The following is a 16,113-nucleotide window of genomic DNA, read 5'->3' on the forward strand; positions in this document are numbered from 1 at the left end:
AACTTCTTTTCTTCCCTCACTTTTAGGGAAAGACAAAGGCAAGAAGCAGAGCGTCTTGCCCAGCAGGTAAATTATATTCTTAATGCTTTCAGACGTCCTGTTTATTTGAGTATCTCAACCTAGCCATTAAAAAACTAAAAGGCATTTGTGGCATTTAAACTAAACTTATTACAGGAGTTGGCAGATAAAGCCAAAGGAAACTTGATACAGTTGTTTGCATGGAAATTTCTTTCACCTCATGCTTCATTTAATTTCTGGCAAAGATTGAACTTTCTGCACATACTTGAGCTTCCCAGTATCTGTGAGGAAATGTAATCACGCTTTCATTTTTCTTTTTCTTTCCTTTTCTTTCTGATATAGGGATACGGATCCTTTCAAACAAACAGCACGGTGGGATCATAGTGCTTTAGAAATACATAAATTTTAAAAGAAATCTTGCACTGGGAGGCTTTTTTTTTTTTTTTAATTTTATTTTATTTTGAATGCAGGCTGAAGAAGAAAGAAAGAAGCAGGAACTGGCTGCCATTCAGAAAGCCCAGAAGGAGGCAGAGCTAAAGCAAGAGGTGGAGAAGCAGAAAGAAAGCAGGCAGGTAGAAGAAATCCTGCGTCTGGAAAAAGAAATTGAAGACCTGCAGCGCGTGAAGAAGCAGCAGGAGCTGTCCTTGACAGAGGCTTCATTGCAGAGGCTGCAGCAGCTTCGAGATGAGGAACTCCGGCGGCTTGAGGACGAAGCATGTCGAGCAGCCCAGGAGTTCCTGGAATCTCTGAACTTTGATGAGATTGATGAATGTGTCCGAAACATTGAGAAGTCTCTCTCTGTGGGCAACGGCTATCCTGCTGAGCTGACTGAACAGACTGGAAATGCCTGCAGTGAAAAGCCCAATTTTAACTTCAGCCAGCCATATCCTGAGGAGGAGGTAGATGAGGGCTTTGAAGCTGATGATGATGCATTTAAAGATTCACCCAACCCAAGTGAGCATGGCCATTCTGATCAAAGGACCAGTGGCATCAGAACAAGTGATGATTCCTCAGAAGAGGATCCCTATATGAATGATACTGTGGTGCCAACAATTCCTGCTGCTAGCAACACCATGCTTATACCTCCTGCCCATGATACAGTCAGTCTCCACAACTCTTCAAGCGGTGAATCCACATACTGCATGCCAGAAAATGTATCGTGTAGACCCCCAAATTCTGTGGAACTTATTTCTCCCGATGGAGACTATGATTATGACCAAGACGATTATGAAGATGGTGCTATTACTTCTGGTAGCAGTGTGACCTTCTCTAATTCGCACAGTAGCCAGTGGTCACCAGACTACCGATGCTCAGTGGGGACATACAATAGCTCTGGAGCATACCGGTTTAGCTCTGAAGGAGCTCAGTCTTCTGTAAGTATCATTGTTTTTATTATCTAATAATTCATATGTGCTTATGAAATTTTTTTTTCCATTCTGCATCTGCACAGTCACTGTAGCTGTTGTAACAAATGTCTATGTTGTGTTATTTGACTTGCTTAGACTGCGTATGGACATAGTTGTCTGTTGCCATCTAGATGCCACTGGGGTGAGTGCCTTAGTCAGAGGCAGCTCAGATGCTCCTTGCAGTCCTAGGCTTGTGCAAGGATATGGTTCCATGTGTTTTAATGCAGAACTGCACGTTACTTGGTGAGGAGCTCAGTATATGGCCTTGGATGCAACTCATAAGCAAAATTCTTCTCTGTGTGTGTGTTTTGAGGGGGGGCACCAGATAGCATGGTGGGGAGTTGATTTCAGAAAAAACAGGTTCAGTTACGTATGCAAGTTGCAACAGTATGGAATAAACTGCTTGCAGAAGTCTGTGAAATGCGCGGTGTATTTTTAGATGACTTGGAGAGTAAATTTCACATGATGGCAAATATTAGAATTGACATATTGAAGAGCTCTTTTTCAGTGCTGTTTACCGAGTACACTGTGGGCTTTGCTCTGACAAATTTTGCAAGAATATGATTTCCTTGACCATGCACAGAATACTTCTGAGGCTGTGTGGCTGGGAAAGTGAAAAAGTATTTCAGCGACACTGACTTATTTGGAAGGAAATTGTTAACACTAAAATATGTATTACAGTTGAGCTAATGGAAACCAGTCAGAGAGCCATCACGGTTGTTGGGATAAATTGACAGTTCTTGCCTAAAAGGAGAACACTTTTAGCTGTCCCGGTTGAGGACTCCTTCCTGTTGCACGACTCTCGGTGTGTGTCAGATACAGAACAGAAATTCTGATTATTTGGGGAGAGGGTGGAGGAAAGCTATTACCACAGCTTGTGGAATGTGTTTCTTTTCCAAGACATCTCTAAACTGTTACCCACAGCACTTCAGTGATGGAGGGGGTAGCACAAGGTAGCATACCCTGGCCATGTTTTTGCAAAAGGATAGCTTTCCTGAGCAGCTACAAAGCTGTTTCATAGATTTCTTACATGACATTAGGGCTAGCGTGGAATCAAACAGTTCAAGCTGCAAGTTAGTACGATGTGCTCCTTCCTTAGCTGGGAAAACCAGCAATCGTGTTCTTCCAATACATCATAAAATGTTTTAGCTGAAGACTTCTAAATGAATTTTATCTAAACTCTTTCCCAAAAGATCATTTCACCTTTATTTCCTTTATTCTGTAGTTTGAAGACAGCGAAGAAGATTTTGACTCCAGGTTTGATACAGATGATGAACTTTCCTACCGGAGGGATTCAGTCTATAGCTGTGTCAGCCTGCCCTACTTTCACAGCTTTCTGTACATGAAAGGTACTGGGCGAATCAGAATTCACTAAATATACAAAATAACCAGAAATCGTTATTATACCTTGCACTCCAGGTCCTGTAGAGTGAAGCTATTTTCTTACAAAGGGTGATGAAAAAGTAACTTTATTTGAGCTGCTCTCAAATTAAGTTACTCGCAGTGGCTTACGTCTAGCAATGTTTTTCCCCTCTGCAAAGGAACATCAACATTTTGGGTGGCCTTTGTTTCATTTTACACCTCTGCTGGCTCGTAAACAATGGAATATCCAGGGTAAATATAGCAAAATAACTCATGAAGTGAAATTGTACCAAATTTTGAGGAAAGCTGATTCCTGCTCCCAGAACCTTGTAACAGACAGCATTACACATTGCAGACCAGTTTTACTGACCTCAGTTGACTTTCATTTTGGATCCAAAAGACACAAACAAGGATATGGGTAGCAAAGGGGCGTGAGAGACTCTGAAAGGACATACACAGGAGTTCTCTGGTTAAGATTCTTGGTTTTATCTTCTGATGGTTGATAGTAAATTGTAATCTAGATGAATCCTTGCATGATACCCATCACTGTAGCATAATTTATTTTCCTGGAATAGGAACAGTGATGAATGTGCACACAGGTATGTTTGTGAGAAGAATAATGCAGTGATGACTAGCATGGCTTTTACTTTCTGACACAGTTAGCAGTAAGTTTTTGTGGAATGACAGGAGTACATTGCTTTGGTTAAGGTTTTTATGACTGTGATGTAACTGCAGTGCAAGGTGTATTGTCTACCATAACAAAACTCACAAGAAGTTTAGACAGTTTAGCCGCACTTCGGTATGAATGAGCTCCCAGTGGTATATTTCCTGCTCTAAGTATAGCTTTTCCAGCTTTTGTGCTTTTGAGTTGAACGTTATTGTGTCTTAAAAACCTGGAGAGAGGAGAGTTTTAACACTAAACTTTTCTTAGATTATCATTGAGATACATAGAAAACAGTATTAAAGATCTGATTCTCATATGCAATAAGAATTTTAAATTATTTATTATTTATTATATATGTTATGTATAAGTATATATAATTATATGTTACATCTATGATTTTGTTATATAGAGATCTTTTATAATAAGATTACCAACAATATTGATGGCCTTAAGGATATGCAAAAATGAGATCTTTGGTTTCGTGGCTTACAGCAGAGACTCAGTTTAAGTGCAGCATTGTTGGTCAGCATCTTCCAGCGTTGGTTTGGTCACAGCTTCTTTTTATAATATAATCGTTTGTCTTCACTACGTATAAACCCACATCTGTGTCTCTTGCCAGGTGGCTTAATAAACACGTGGAAGCGACGCTGGTGTGTCCTGAAAGATGAGACCTTCCTGTGGTTTCGTTCCAAGCAGGAAGCACTTAAGCAGGGTTGGCTTCACAAAAAGGGGGGTGGATCATCTACGCTTTCCCGAAGGAACTGGAAGAAACGATGGTTTGTTCTCAGACAGTCCAGGTTGATGTACTTTGAAAATGACAGCGAAGAAAAGCTAAAGGGTGCTATTGATGTCCGAACAGCCAAGTAGGTTTATATGTGTTTATGTGTTAGCCGTAGTTCTTCCTGAATGCTTCTTGGGGCTTAATTGTGGAAGACATTGAGTGCCCTGCCTTCAAAGTGTGTGAATGCAAGCATGAGAGTGTGTATGATGAAGTCACTGAAAGCAAGTGTTGTCCTTGCTTGGCTCTCTTAAGGCTACAGAGTGCTCCGGAGCTAAGCCAGTGCCAAAATACTTCAGAAAATTGCTGCTATAATGAGCCCGTCTATGCTTTCTCCCAAACTAGAGGCCCTACTTAGCCTGTAATGATTCCCAAGGCAATCTGGGGCACGTTGCCAAGTCCGTAGCTGCGGGCAAACCTAGAATGGAGAGGGTGGAATTAATAGGCCCTGGATATATTAAGTTAGCATGGGTCAAAGCTGTATCTTCTGTATGTATTTACATTTTTTTTCATGTTTGAAATAATTGTGGTAGTGGTAGAAAAGTCTTTAAAATGCATGTATTCATTTAAAAAGAATAGAATTACTAAACCTAACTTAATAACCTGTGTCTTGCTAACTGAAATTCCTTATGCCTTAAAATTCTATGCTTCCTGAAGCATGCATCGAAAAAGTTTTCTAAGGGATGGTATTCTTCCTTCTAAACAGTCACTATGCTTTACAAACTTATGGATTATCTAACTAATTTAAAAATTAGAGTATGCCAACATTGGTAGTCTCATTTCTGTATAAAAGTGTACCTAAGCTTTCTTCCAGGTAGAGAAAAATAGAAACGGCTGTAACACTTGATTGCACTCTGTTCCTTGTAATCTGCAACTGTCCATTTTATTTTGTTAATTTAACAGAGTCCTTAAACTAGATTGAAAGCTTAGATTAATAATTCTTTGGAAGTTCTGGCTTGATCCTGATTTCAAGCAGGGCAATGTAAATAGTTTCAGTGAGCTTCCTGACTTGCTCTTGTGAAAACAATGGGCTGTGGATGTCAAGCAGGTCTCTGAATAGAGATTGACATTCCCACCACAACTTTTTTTGTTGTTGTTGAAACCTAATTTGACTCTGTCTCATGAACCATAACATTTTTTAGCTTCTTTTTCTAATATGTTTAAACCTTCTTTTTCTGTTGTCATCACATTGTTTCATTGACTGTGCCCTATCGAACTTCTTTGCTGAACGTACCTTTAAAATTGTCAGGTAAAGGTTGTTGAACCTGACTTGAGCTGTAGGTTCAATCAATGAGTATTTGTGTATGAAATAGCTAAATGAAAGGGTACTTATATTTAAAAGCTGTATATCATGAGAAATGAGCAATTACTTTTCTCGGTGACTTCAACATTCACTGAGTGCATTCCTAACATATGATGTGACTTACACATTTCACCATGCCATATTAGGGACCCTGTCAAATTAAATAAATCTTAGGCTGATTCACTTAAAACACAGAACAGGGTGGTATTCTGTTGGACACTGTTATTGGGAGGGAAGGAAGCCAAACTAAAGAAAACAGTACAGAATTACAGTTTCTTGTTTTAATAGCAGATAAATTGTCCTCATGAGTCTGATAAGGAGAGCTTGCCTATATTGTTTAGAGGTTAGAGATTTATGAGAATAGTATAGCTATAGTATAGCTATAGAATAGTATAGCTATAGGGGAGTATAGCTAGTTAAGGAAATAATTAGCTTCAGATAAATATAGTAAAATGGCAAAAAGGAAATCCAGTTGATTTCTTAAGCTTCAGGAAAACCTGATGTACGAGTTAAATTACTCCTTAAAAATCTTGTACTTTGTGGTTCATGAGTGTTTAATATATCAATACTTACATGTCCAAACTACAAATAAGAAAGATGTAACTTTTCAGCAGATGAGTGCTCAGTTTTCTCTGGAAGTCATGTCTGGAATTGTCTTTATGCTGACTCACAATCACACAGAATCACTAATCCAGGTTTTGTTTGCTTTTTGTTTTCAATCTTCAAGAGCTTACTTTTTACCACTCCAAAAGTTACTTAGGTATGCAGCGAGTTCAGAAATATATCCATTTCTCTAATCAGTTATCCCTGCCTCTCTTGAGGTTTAATAATGCTTTTTCTTTAGTTCTTGTTAAAACAATCACAGCCGACTTGGTATAGTGACATTCACAGTAGTTTGAATATTTGTAACGTACAGGCACAACATAACAACTATAGTCTGGTAAACTAATACTGTCTGATAAATCACATTGTGAGTCTTGAAAATGAGGCTGACTGCTGATTTTAAGTATCAGTAGTTTGTGAGCCTCTCAGCAGAACAGAAATTTCAAAATGTTGACAATCTTTAATGCTCAGTCTTGGCGTTTCCTTCTTTTCAGAGAGATTGTTGATAACACTGGCAAAGAAAACGGTATTGATCTAATAATGGGTGATAGGACCTACCACTTAATTGCTGAGTCTCCAGAGGATGCAAGGTATGAAAATCATCAGGCCTTTTTCTTTTCTTTTCTTTTTGTTCCCTTTTTAACCTCTATGCCGTTCTGACTTGTGCTTGTCATTAATTTGTTTGCCCGCTGTCACTAAGTATTCAGGCTGTGTTAAACACGTTGCATTTAACACTTTTTCGAAAGGCCTGCTGAGAAGAAAATCTTGTGGCAGAACATTCCTGGGAAGAGTCAGGCTGCCGATGAAAATTTGCCTAGAACTTGGCTGTTGGCCATTTATTACGAGCAAACTTCTGAAATACAGTATGTCTGTAGAGAGGCAGTCATCAGCCATTGATGGTTGTCTTGTGCATTACCATTACCCTGCTGTGTTTAGCTGCATAGATTAAATCAATATTTAAGACCCTGTAATCTGCCTGAAATAAAGTACTGTTCTTTAGGGTTGGGATCTGTTTGCCTAAGCAGAGCCTAAAATTTTTTCAGATAAAAGTTGTAATGTGTCACTGGATTTTAGGGTGAAATCATGTTCATGAATAAGAGAAGCATGCAACAGAGTGTTTCCCTTTCTGCTGATTTAAAAAGGGTCTTGCTTTTGTTGCTAAAGGATCCGTCTCAAACTGTAGGGGGAGGCTGGTAGGTGAGGAGCAAGCTTGACTTGTCAGATCAGTTGTAGTGCATCTTTTTTTTAAAAGAAAAAATCCCAACACTACAGTTCATGCGAGATAATAATATGCTTGCCCAGAAAAATCAAGCATTTAAATAAAGTGAACTTAGTAATCAAAGCTTATTACCCACTGCCTTGCTGCCCCAAGGCCAGAATACAGGATGCCTACGTCAACATCACTTGAGCTAGTTTTGCTCTGAAGCCTGGAAAGTTGCTTCATATCCTATTCTTTTTAAAGGTGTAATACCTTCGTATATCACAGAACCCTAAGTACAAATTTAAGAATGCTTACAGTGCAGAATCATTCTTCATTTTCAGGCATCCTTAAAATTACCCTTGAAATAAGTACGAGCTTTCCAATACTGATTGTTAAGGTTCTTGTGTCACATGAGCGTATTTTAAAATGAAGGCTTAGCTAAAGTCTCTTCTATTAGACTTGTGCGCATGCCCTAGGGACCGATACGAAATTATCAGCGTAATGACTTGTCTGTTGTCATGCATCTCTCTTGTTTTTTTCTTAAACGTGGAGGAGGAGACACTACACGCTATTGCTGTGTATAGTACACATAACACACCATCCAGATTAAATACTTCTTACCAGTGTATTTCATGTTCCTTTATTCTCAGTCATCCCAGAAAACTTTAATGAGGGAGATGTGTAAGGTTTTGCAGATGGGCTTAAGTCAAAGCCTCGTTAATGTTTGGCATTGTTAAAAGTGAAGTACAAAATTATTAGACTCTGTCGGTTCTGGACCTGCTATTGAAAAAAAAATACTTTGTACATGGGCTAGATCATGATCTGAGGTTGCTTTTTGTTCAAATGATGGAAAAAAAGGAAGGGAAACCTGACACCCTCCCCAAAAGACATATTACTATTTTGATCATGGAAGTGTATTTGAGGAAAGAAGTAATGCCTCAGTGGGCAGCCATTGCTGAGGGTTTATTCCTTTCAAGCCCCTGAGCCTGTCTTTTGCCCTGTTCCTGGGTTCTAGGACTCAGCTGAAAACCAGAGGAGGTCCTGAGAGGGAAGAAAGCAGAGTAAAATCTGCCTTTGACCTTTGCAAAGTGCCATGATTAATTTCTTTTTCATTGTTTACACAAAGATTACATGAAATTCTGAGAACTCTGAATTGTTCTTTAAAATCCAATAATAAATTATTACTAACTGTGCATACAGTGCTATGAAGTCTTTTTTTTTGTTTTTAAATAGAAGATTGGCATTTAAATACATTTGCAATTTCTGAGCCCAAAAACGGAAGCTGAATTGAATTTGTGGGAATCTTTTGGTAGATTTAGTTTTCTTCAGCTGATGGTTCCTTCTCTTTAGATGACCTTTCCCTCATTTTGAGGGGTGTTCAGTGACCTTGTCTTACATTCAGCAAATTAAGCGTTGAGCACAACCTCTCAGTCGGTATCTCTGAGTCTTAACAAAGGAATCAGGACTAAATATGTGCTCATCTTCTTTATTGTCAGGCACTTTAAATCTCCATTTTTCTTCATGCCTTGCATTGTTTCTAATGAACGCATAAGCTGTTAAAAAGGATTGAGGATATGGCAGCGATGGTACTGTTTGACAGACTACACAGGTTTTCTCAAGATATTTTGGCAGTTCAATTTCCAGGTGTCTGCATTATGGGGAACAGTTGGCTTCTGAATGCCGGAATTAAGGAGGCAGCACTTCAGTGTCATAGGCATAAATTCTGTGACTATAAGCACTTGCAGAAAAGATAGCTTTGTATTTAAAGCAAGTAGTTTTGCATTTGTTCCCTCAACCTGGTGGTGGTGGAGAAGCCTCTGCAGAAAAATGAGGAGTCTCTTTTAAGGGCTGGTCTTTTGAGCTGTTTGAAAACTTAGCCCCAGGTGGTTTTCATTAGAATAGCAAATTCATATCTCAAAGAATGGCATTCAGGAACCTGCAGAACAGGCCAAGCTCTGCCCTCAGATTTCAGTCGGATTGCTTAGAGCGGTTGAGCTTTATCTTATACAAGTGCCAAGAGGGTAGAGATTTCCCAGAAGCAGAAGGTGTGGTCAGAATTCAATCCCTCTGCAATTGCTGCTCAGCGCTAGGGGCCGAAATACTGGAAACCTCTCTGCCAGTTTACCTGTTGCGGATATATACGAGGTTACTGGAGTGGCACAAATTAGCTCTGTTTCAGCTTCACTGGTCCTTCTGGGAGCTGGATTTTCCAATGCTCCACAGGGAACAAAAAACATAGAGGTATTTGCTTGGGGTTTTCATTCTTTTTTCCATCTCAGTTGTGCTACAGAGGACTTGACGGACTTGGGTGGTCTTCGCAGAAGTATTATTTTAAGAAACTATTACCAGTCACACTATCAGTGCAGCAGAATTTATCCGAAGGTTGGGTTTCCCATTAAAGGCTTCGTGTGTAGCTAGTAATGCATTTTTTTCCAGATGAAATGTGGGGAATGTGTTATAAATACTGTCTAAGCATTCAGATATTTCATTGTGCTCACTGCCAGTTTTTCAGAGATGCCACCTTCTGCACAAGGTATTTGTCTTTAGGAAGAAGCGTATGACATGAGCTTGGATGGGAGATCTGGAGGGGCTTGTTTGTACCCAGATTACTTGAACTGACATAAAGCCTTGCTGCTTTTATGCATGTTGACAAAAGGAATCTTAAGCAATTTCAAAAACCTGCAAAACCTGCTAGATCTCTGCAGAACAAAGGTGCCAAAAGCCTTGTGCAGAAGCAACATTTTACTTACACTGCTGCCTTTCTCCCCACAGCCAGTGGTTTAGTGTACTGAGTCAAGTCCATGCGTCCACAGAGCAAGAGATCCGAGAGATGCATGATGAGCAGGCAAATCCACAGAATGCTGTGGTAAGTCTAAATCTGAAGAACTTTTCAAAGCAAATATTTTTAGAAAACAAGGAGCACTGTGGCGGCCATAGCTTCGGAGAGTCACAAGCTATCTTTCCTTAAATGCGGTAGTCGCTGTGACACTGTCTCAAGGCTTCATGTCCTTGACCCTGTGGCAGAACCGGAGGAGAGTCTGACTTCTGATTCCTCTCCCATCGATCACCTTGATAAAAAATTAGTATTGTTTTTGGGGGTGGTTTCCTCTGTCACACCACAGTGTATGCTTGAGTTTGAAGTTTTGCAAAGATACAGTTAATGAGTAAATTAAAAACCCAAGAGTATAAGATTTGAGATTTGTCCGGTCCTGCATTTATCATTCTGTACAACATGCACTGGGAATAAATGGGATAAATTTGGAACCTAATTCAAGCAAAGGAAAATAAAAACTTCTGCTTAATGGCTTCAGAAGTTTGTTCTGAGAGGGTGCCATTTATATTGGGATGGCACGTTTAGGTGAAAAATTCAAGCAGGTTTGGAAGCATAGAAAAATAAGAGCAGTTTTTGAGCTGCCCCCAGCTTAACTAGTGATAGTCTTTTTCTGGGTCTATTTATCTGAGTCTCTTAGTTTTCCCCTCTGCAGTTTTAATGGTTAAGAAAAAACTGATGCCCAAATCTGCAGTTCTTTTTGCTTGAACAAAGCTGCTGCTCCTTTCACCTCTCTCTGGCAAGAGTACTGTGAGTAACGTAAGAGTAAATGTCTTCCTCCTCTTCTGGTTGGGTATTTGTTTACAGGGCACGCTTGATGTAGGACTAATTGACTCTGTCTGTGCTGCTGACAATCCAGATAGGTAAGTCAGAACCACGCTTGGGCACTTTCTTTCTTTTTCTCCTTTCTCTTACCAAAATCAGATGCTTTATACTTTACTCTCCATATTTTACTGACCAACGGTGCATCAAAGCGATTGATTATTGTCTCCCTTTTCACAGTACTAAACACTGCATGTTAAAACATGGAATAGGAATGGCAGTGGTTTTGTGGGGGCTTCGCTAACTTCCCTGACACTGCTTCACATATGAACTGTTCAGCTACTGAAGTGATCCAAAAGTAGAAGATTAAATATTTCTTTCATTTGTACAAGTAATGCTCCTGAAAAACAGCAGCTTAGTTCTGAGTCCTTTAGCAATATAGTAGGCAGAAAAAAATCATTTTAACATTTTTTCTGTTCCTTCTCATGCACGAATGTTGTATTCTACAGGGGAGATAATTATTTCCCAGAATAAAAATGTCTTATAATAAAGAAGACAATGCAGCATAAAAAATAACCGTCAGGATATTCTTAGTTCTTGAACAAGTAACAGTGGTTTGGGGCATAAAAAGTAATCTGGGTTCAGGCTATGACTCTGGTAACTGGCTGTGACTTATTACTTGTCCTGTAGGAGCTCATTTCGGTCTCCTCATCGCACATGTGCAAAACAGCTGGGTTTAAGTTACTGGTTTGTTCTTGGCCTGCCACACACTGATACCACAAGTCACTGTGATTATAAGACCAGGTTTCCTAAACAATACAGCACAAGTGTCCAGAGCTTTCAAAATTTTAAATTAGAAAGGCATTTCTCCTGTAAGCATTTTTCACACAGGGTTTTTTTTGGGGGTGGGGTTTGGGTTTTTTTGTTAGTTCTCTGAGTCTAAATCAGTGATGGAAGGTTTTTCAGTTAGGAAACAAATTTGACTAATACAGGCAGTAGATAATTTTTATCTTGACACATATATTGACACGTATGAACCCACTATTGCAAGCTCGAAAGAGAGAAGCTGAGCAGAGAGCCCTTTGAATCTATATTCAGAAAGAATCCCAAGAACAGGTTTTTTCCCTAAACTGGGCAGGAGGAGAGGGGAGCCTAGAAGGTTGGTTGCTGTTGATCATAACCTCCTGTTTGATCGCTTGACCTTCCTTAGTTTATACCTTAGCACCCTCCTTTTTCAGTTCTCTTGCTACAGCTCGTCTATAATTCCTGTCCTGTATATCACATAAGCCAGCTTTCTAGAGTGTGCTTCATGTGGCTCAATCTAGAGCTGCCTCCTCTTCACATACTTTAAAACTTGGTCAACAAAATTATTCTGTTCAGTTCACATGCCCACTTGGTTCCTCACCTGCCACTCTTCCCGAATAATGTCGCAGTTCAGCACCACAGTGGGTGTGACCAAAACACTGGATTCATTCCCTTATCCCCTTCCATGGCACTGGTGAGCACTAGCTGTAGGTGACTCTTAGATAACTTTTAAGATAACTTACACACTTCTCATGTTACTTGATTTACTGTAACCTCCCTTCACACAGTTTTCTAAGTTTTTCTTCTAATCGTTTTATTTACTTTTTTCTTCATCCCATCATCCATCCAGCTTGTACATGGTACACACTGTTTTTGGAGAATGGTAACATATTTTGGTGAACCTATCCATCCCCATGAATAATATTTTGATTGGTTCTAATTTCTACCCAGTTACCTTCTTGCAAGAACTGTAAAAGGAAGACCCATGAGCTTCTCGTGCATGGGGTGGACAGACTGCATCATTCCCATTTTCTATATCTGATACAGATTATAAAAACTGTGTGTGTCCCAGGATGAAAAAAATAACGGTGAAGGGTTAAAGCAAATGTTTGTAGGCTGAAGAACCTGACTCTCTAATCCAGAGAGCCGTCAGCACAGTTCACTTGGGCTGGTTCTTCATGCTTCAGTGAATCCTGGCACAGGATTGGGTAAAAGCCGGACTCTCATTAAAAATAGATTGTACCCTCTGCAAATTGGGTTGCACTGCATTAAAAATGTAAGAATCTGTGTTCACATGCTGCTTCCTGTAGACCTCTGTAAATTGTAGCTGGTTTTAGCTAATGTAGCTACTGGAGCAGACACTCTAAATAGATCTGACCCTGAAATAGAGTTCTGATTCACATCCAAAGCTGATTAAAGATGGGAGGTTTTTCTCACCATAGATATATTTTGAGATAGGACTAGTTGCAATTTAATATAAACTTTCCCACCATTCAGAGCCCTAGCATTTTGCTGTGAATCTAACATATTTGAGTCTTTTCAAATGCTTTTTTTTTTTAGGTTTAGTGGTGTTGAAATAAATGCTTTAGAGGTGGACAGCATTTTTCTGAAGAGTAAATGCAAACAATGGACAGTGTTTATGGTTATGGTGAGTGAGGTAAACAGTATGTGTGTCGATTGTAATGTCTTTTTCAATCTTCATTTATTTTCATAGACCCAATTCATTTGTGATCATCACTGCTAATCGTGTTCTTCACTGTAATGCTGACACTCCTGAAGAGATGCATCACTGGATAACCCTGCTCCAAAGGTCGAAGGGGGACACTAGAGTGGAGGGACAAGAATTCATTGTGAGGGGTAAGAACTGAGTGGGGCAGTAACGAAGTAATTAACATCCATTAAGCTTCGAAGAGATTGTTCCCACGATACAATCTGGGTAGTGTGCTAGCATTCCATGGCAGTATTGGGGCCTCATCTCTATATGGTGCAGTTTATTCACAAATGAATACAGCTGTAATTATACTCCTGCTATGCCATGTTAGAAAAACACGGTAATGATGACAAAAGTGTTTTTGTAAATCAGCAAAAGAATTTTTTTAGGTAAACACCTAAGTTGAAAAGTTCTCAGACTAATTTTATTATCTCTTCATCATTTCATTGTTTGAGAATTTTACTCAAAGTTGTTTAATACGCGGGATGACAATTCACATCATATTTTTTTTTGTTGTTGAAAGTATACAACTAACTTTTACCTACCTAATTTTGTCCAACTCTATTTAAAAAAATAAAAGTGTGATTCATGTTGTGTCTTTAACAGGATGGCTACACAAGGAAGTAAAGAACAACCCAAAGATGTCTTCATTGAAACTAAAGAAGCGTTGGTTTGTTTTGACGCACAATTCTTTGGACTACTACAAGAGTTCGGAGAAAAATGCTTTGAAATTGGGTACGCTGGTCCTGAACAGCCTCTGCTCAGTGGTGCCACCTGATGAAAAAATCTTCAAAGAGACAGGTAATTGTTTGCTCTTGTTCAAATATGCTTTCAGTTGCCTTCTGTCCTACTACCTAGTAATGCAACAAACAGTGCGTAAGAGCATTTTAAATGGATTATTATGGTTGCAGTTTGATGAACAAGTCGAGTTCCTATGTCGCTGAGGCTTTTTATACCGAGTTACTGGGCAAAAAACAGGGGTAATAATGTATACAGGTGTAAATCTTGTTCCCACCAACATTCAAGTTATTGTAGACTCACACTGCTGCTAAGTTAGTCTGACCACTTACACTTACACATCAAAGACCTGAGGAAAGACACGGGCGAGCGCTCTCCTCATACATTATTTTATGTGCTGAGGAACTATAAGGACTAGCATTGGTGGAGCAAGTATAGGGAGTTCTAGAGTAAGAGTCCAGTTTGTGCTAACCTATATAATATATCTGAGTCAGCCGCCCTGTGCATTTTCAAAACTGGTTTTCAACTCGGAAGTGGCTGTTTGCAAATGAGAGGTGACTGTTGACAGCCCCATGTAATCTCAGGGGGGTCACTGACACTTCAAAGAGGCTTTCGCTAGTGAAAGATGAAATAGATTTTCTTTAATTGAATCTGCTTCATAAAAAAGCCTATACAATGATGCAGAGAGAGAATTTGAACTGAAATGCTTTTCCTGTCATAGTTGCCACTTCATTGGTGTGAAATTAATGACTTCTTTACAGAAGAGGTAGTTCATGCTTTATACCTGCTTGTACATGTGCCACAGACGATGAAGGACACTCACGTACAAGGCAAGACGGTCTCAGATCTTCCTGTTACAGACAGGACTGGAGAAGTAGGGCCCAGAAGCCACAACTAGCTAACCGTGTTCCAAAGTGTTGTCTTATGGTCACTTTTACTAAGATTACTGGATAAAATGGGAGGCCGCATGATGGTTGTTGTACTCTGACATTACTCCTAGGCTTTTTAAAAGGAGAGAATCTCCTTTAATACCATAGTATCTGTATAATGATAGTTAAGTACTTGTACAACTTCTTAGCTGCAAGCATGATCCAGAATGCAGCACTCGGGATCTGATGGGACTACAGCTAGTTTTCAGATAGAAGTAGGGATATTTTGATAGATACAGCTTCCTTGACTAACAATTTTTATTGCTGTGCTAGGTTATTGGAATGTAACTGTATACGGGCGCAAACATTGCTACCGTCTCTATACAAAATTGCTTAATGAGGCGACCCGCTGGTCAAGTGCCATCCAGAATGTGATTGACACAAAAGCGCCCATTGATACTCCAACTCAGCAACTTATTCAGGATATTAAGGTAGGCACTAACTGGAGGGCGTGGGCTGGGAAAGAATGGAAGAATGGTTGCTTAAATATTTGAAATCAGTCTCTTTTTTTTATGTTGGCTTTGCCATATGGGGCAAATTGTGGAACCTCAATGTATTCACTGGCCTGATGAAGGCATTTCTGTCTAAACAGTAAAAGAGCAAAGAATTAAGTGCAACTTGGAGGGCAGGAGGGATAACTTTTTTCCATTAAACCATACTGGTTTGTGTAACCTGACGGATGTTGCTGTACGAGGCAGTAGAGCGCAGTGTGCACATGCATGAGTTAGCAGAGCTGTTTGGCTATGTCCACAGTGAGCAGCACACCAGGATGTGGACTAGACAGCTCTTGTGATTTTTTTCATTATGCTTCATTTCTTGTTCTATGATAGCACAGGCTAAATACCTTGTGTCTCTGCATGATGAGAAACATATTCAGTTAATGCTTACTGCTTTATGATTCTGTTGGAGACATGGCATGATAGACTGAGAATGTATTTCTAGAGATTTTTCTAATCTGCTTTCAGGAGAGAGGATGATGATTCTCAGAAGAGACCAAAAAATAG

At 39.5% G+C, this 16,113-nt stretch overlaps 1 protein-coding gene across 6 annotated transcripts in view; it reads left to right on the forward strand.

Annotated features, from left to right (window-relative positions):
* Window positions 1–16,113, forward strand: part of MYO10 (myosin X) — a 228,965-nt gene that overhangs the window by 201,152 nt on the left and 11,700 nt on the right. For all 6 annotated transcript variants that reach the window (XM_075084235.1, XM_075084237.1, XM_075084238.1 and 3 more), the window contains 10 exons: window positions 27–66; window positions 489–1,391; window positions 2,650–2,773; window positions 4,070–4,313; window positions 6,629–6,724; window positions 10,108–10,201; window positions 10,973–11,028; window positions 13,446–13,588; window positions 14,049–14,243; window positions 15,383–15,540. In XM_075084235.1, coding sequence (XP_074940336.1) covers window positions 27–66; window positions 489–1,391; window positions 2,650–2,773; window positions 4,070–4,313; window positions 6,629–6,724; window positions 10,108–10,201; window positions 10,973–11,028; window positions 13,446–13,588; window positions 14,049–14,243; window positions 15,383–15,540 — 2,053 coding nt within the window. The remainder of the gene's footprint in view (window positions 1–26; window positions 67–488; window positions 1,392–2,649; window positions 2,774–4,069; window positions 4,314–6,628; window positions 6,725–10,107; window positions 10,202–10,972; window positions 11,029–13,445; window positions 13,589–14,048; window positions 14,244–15,382; window positions 15,541–16,113) is intronic.

Source organism: Phalacrocorax aristotelis, chromosome 2 (assembly GCF_949628215.1).
Source record: "Phalacrocorax aristotelis chromosome 2, bGulAri2.1, whole genome shotgun sequence".
Lineage (NCBI taxonomy): Eukaryota > Metazoa > Chordata > Aves > Suliformes > Phalacrocoracidae > Phalacrocorax > Phalacrocorax aristotelis.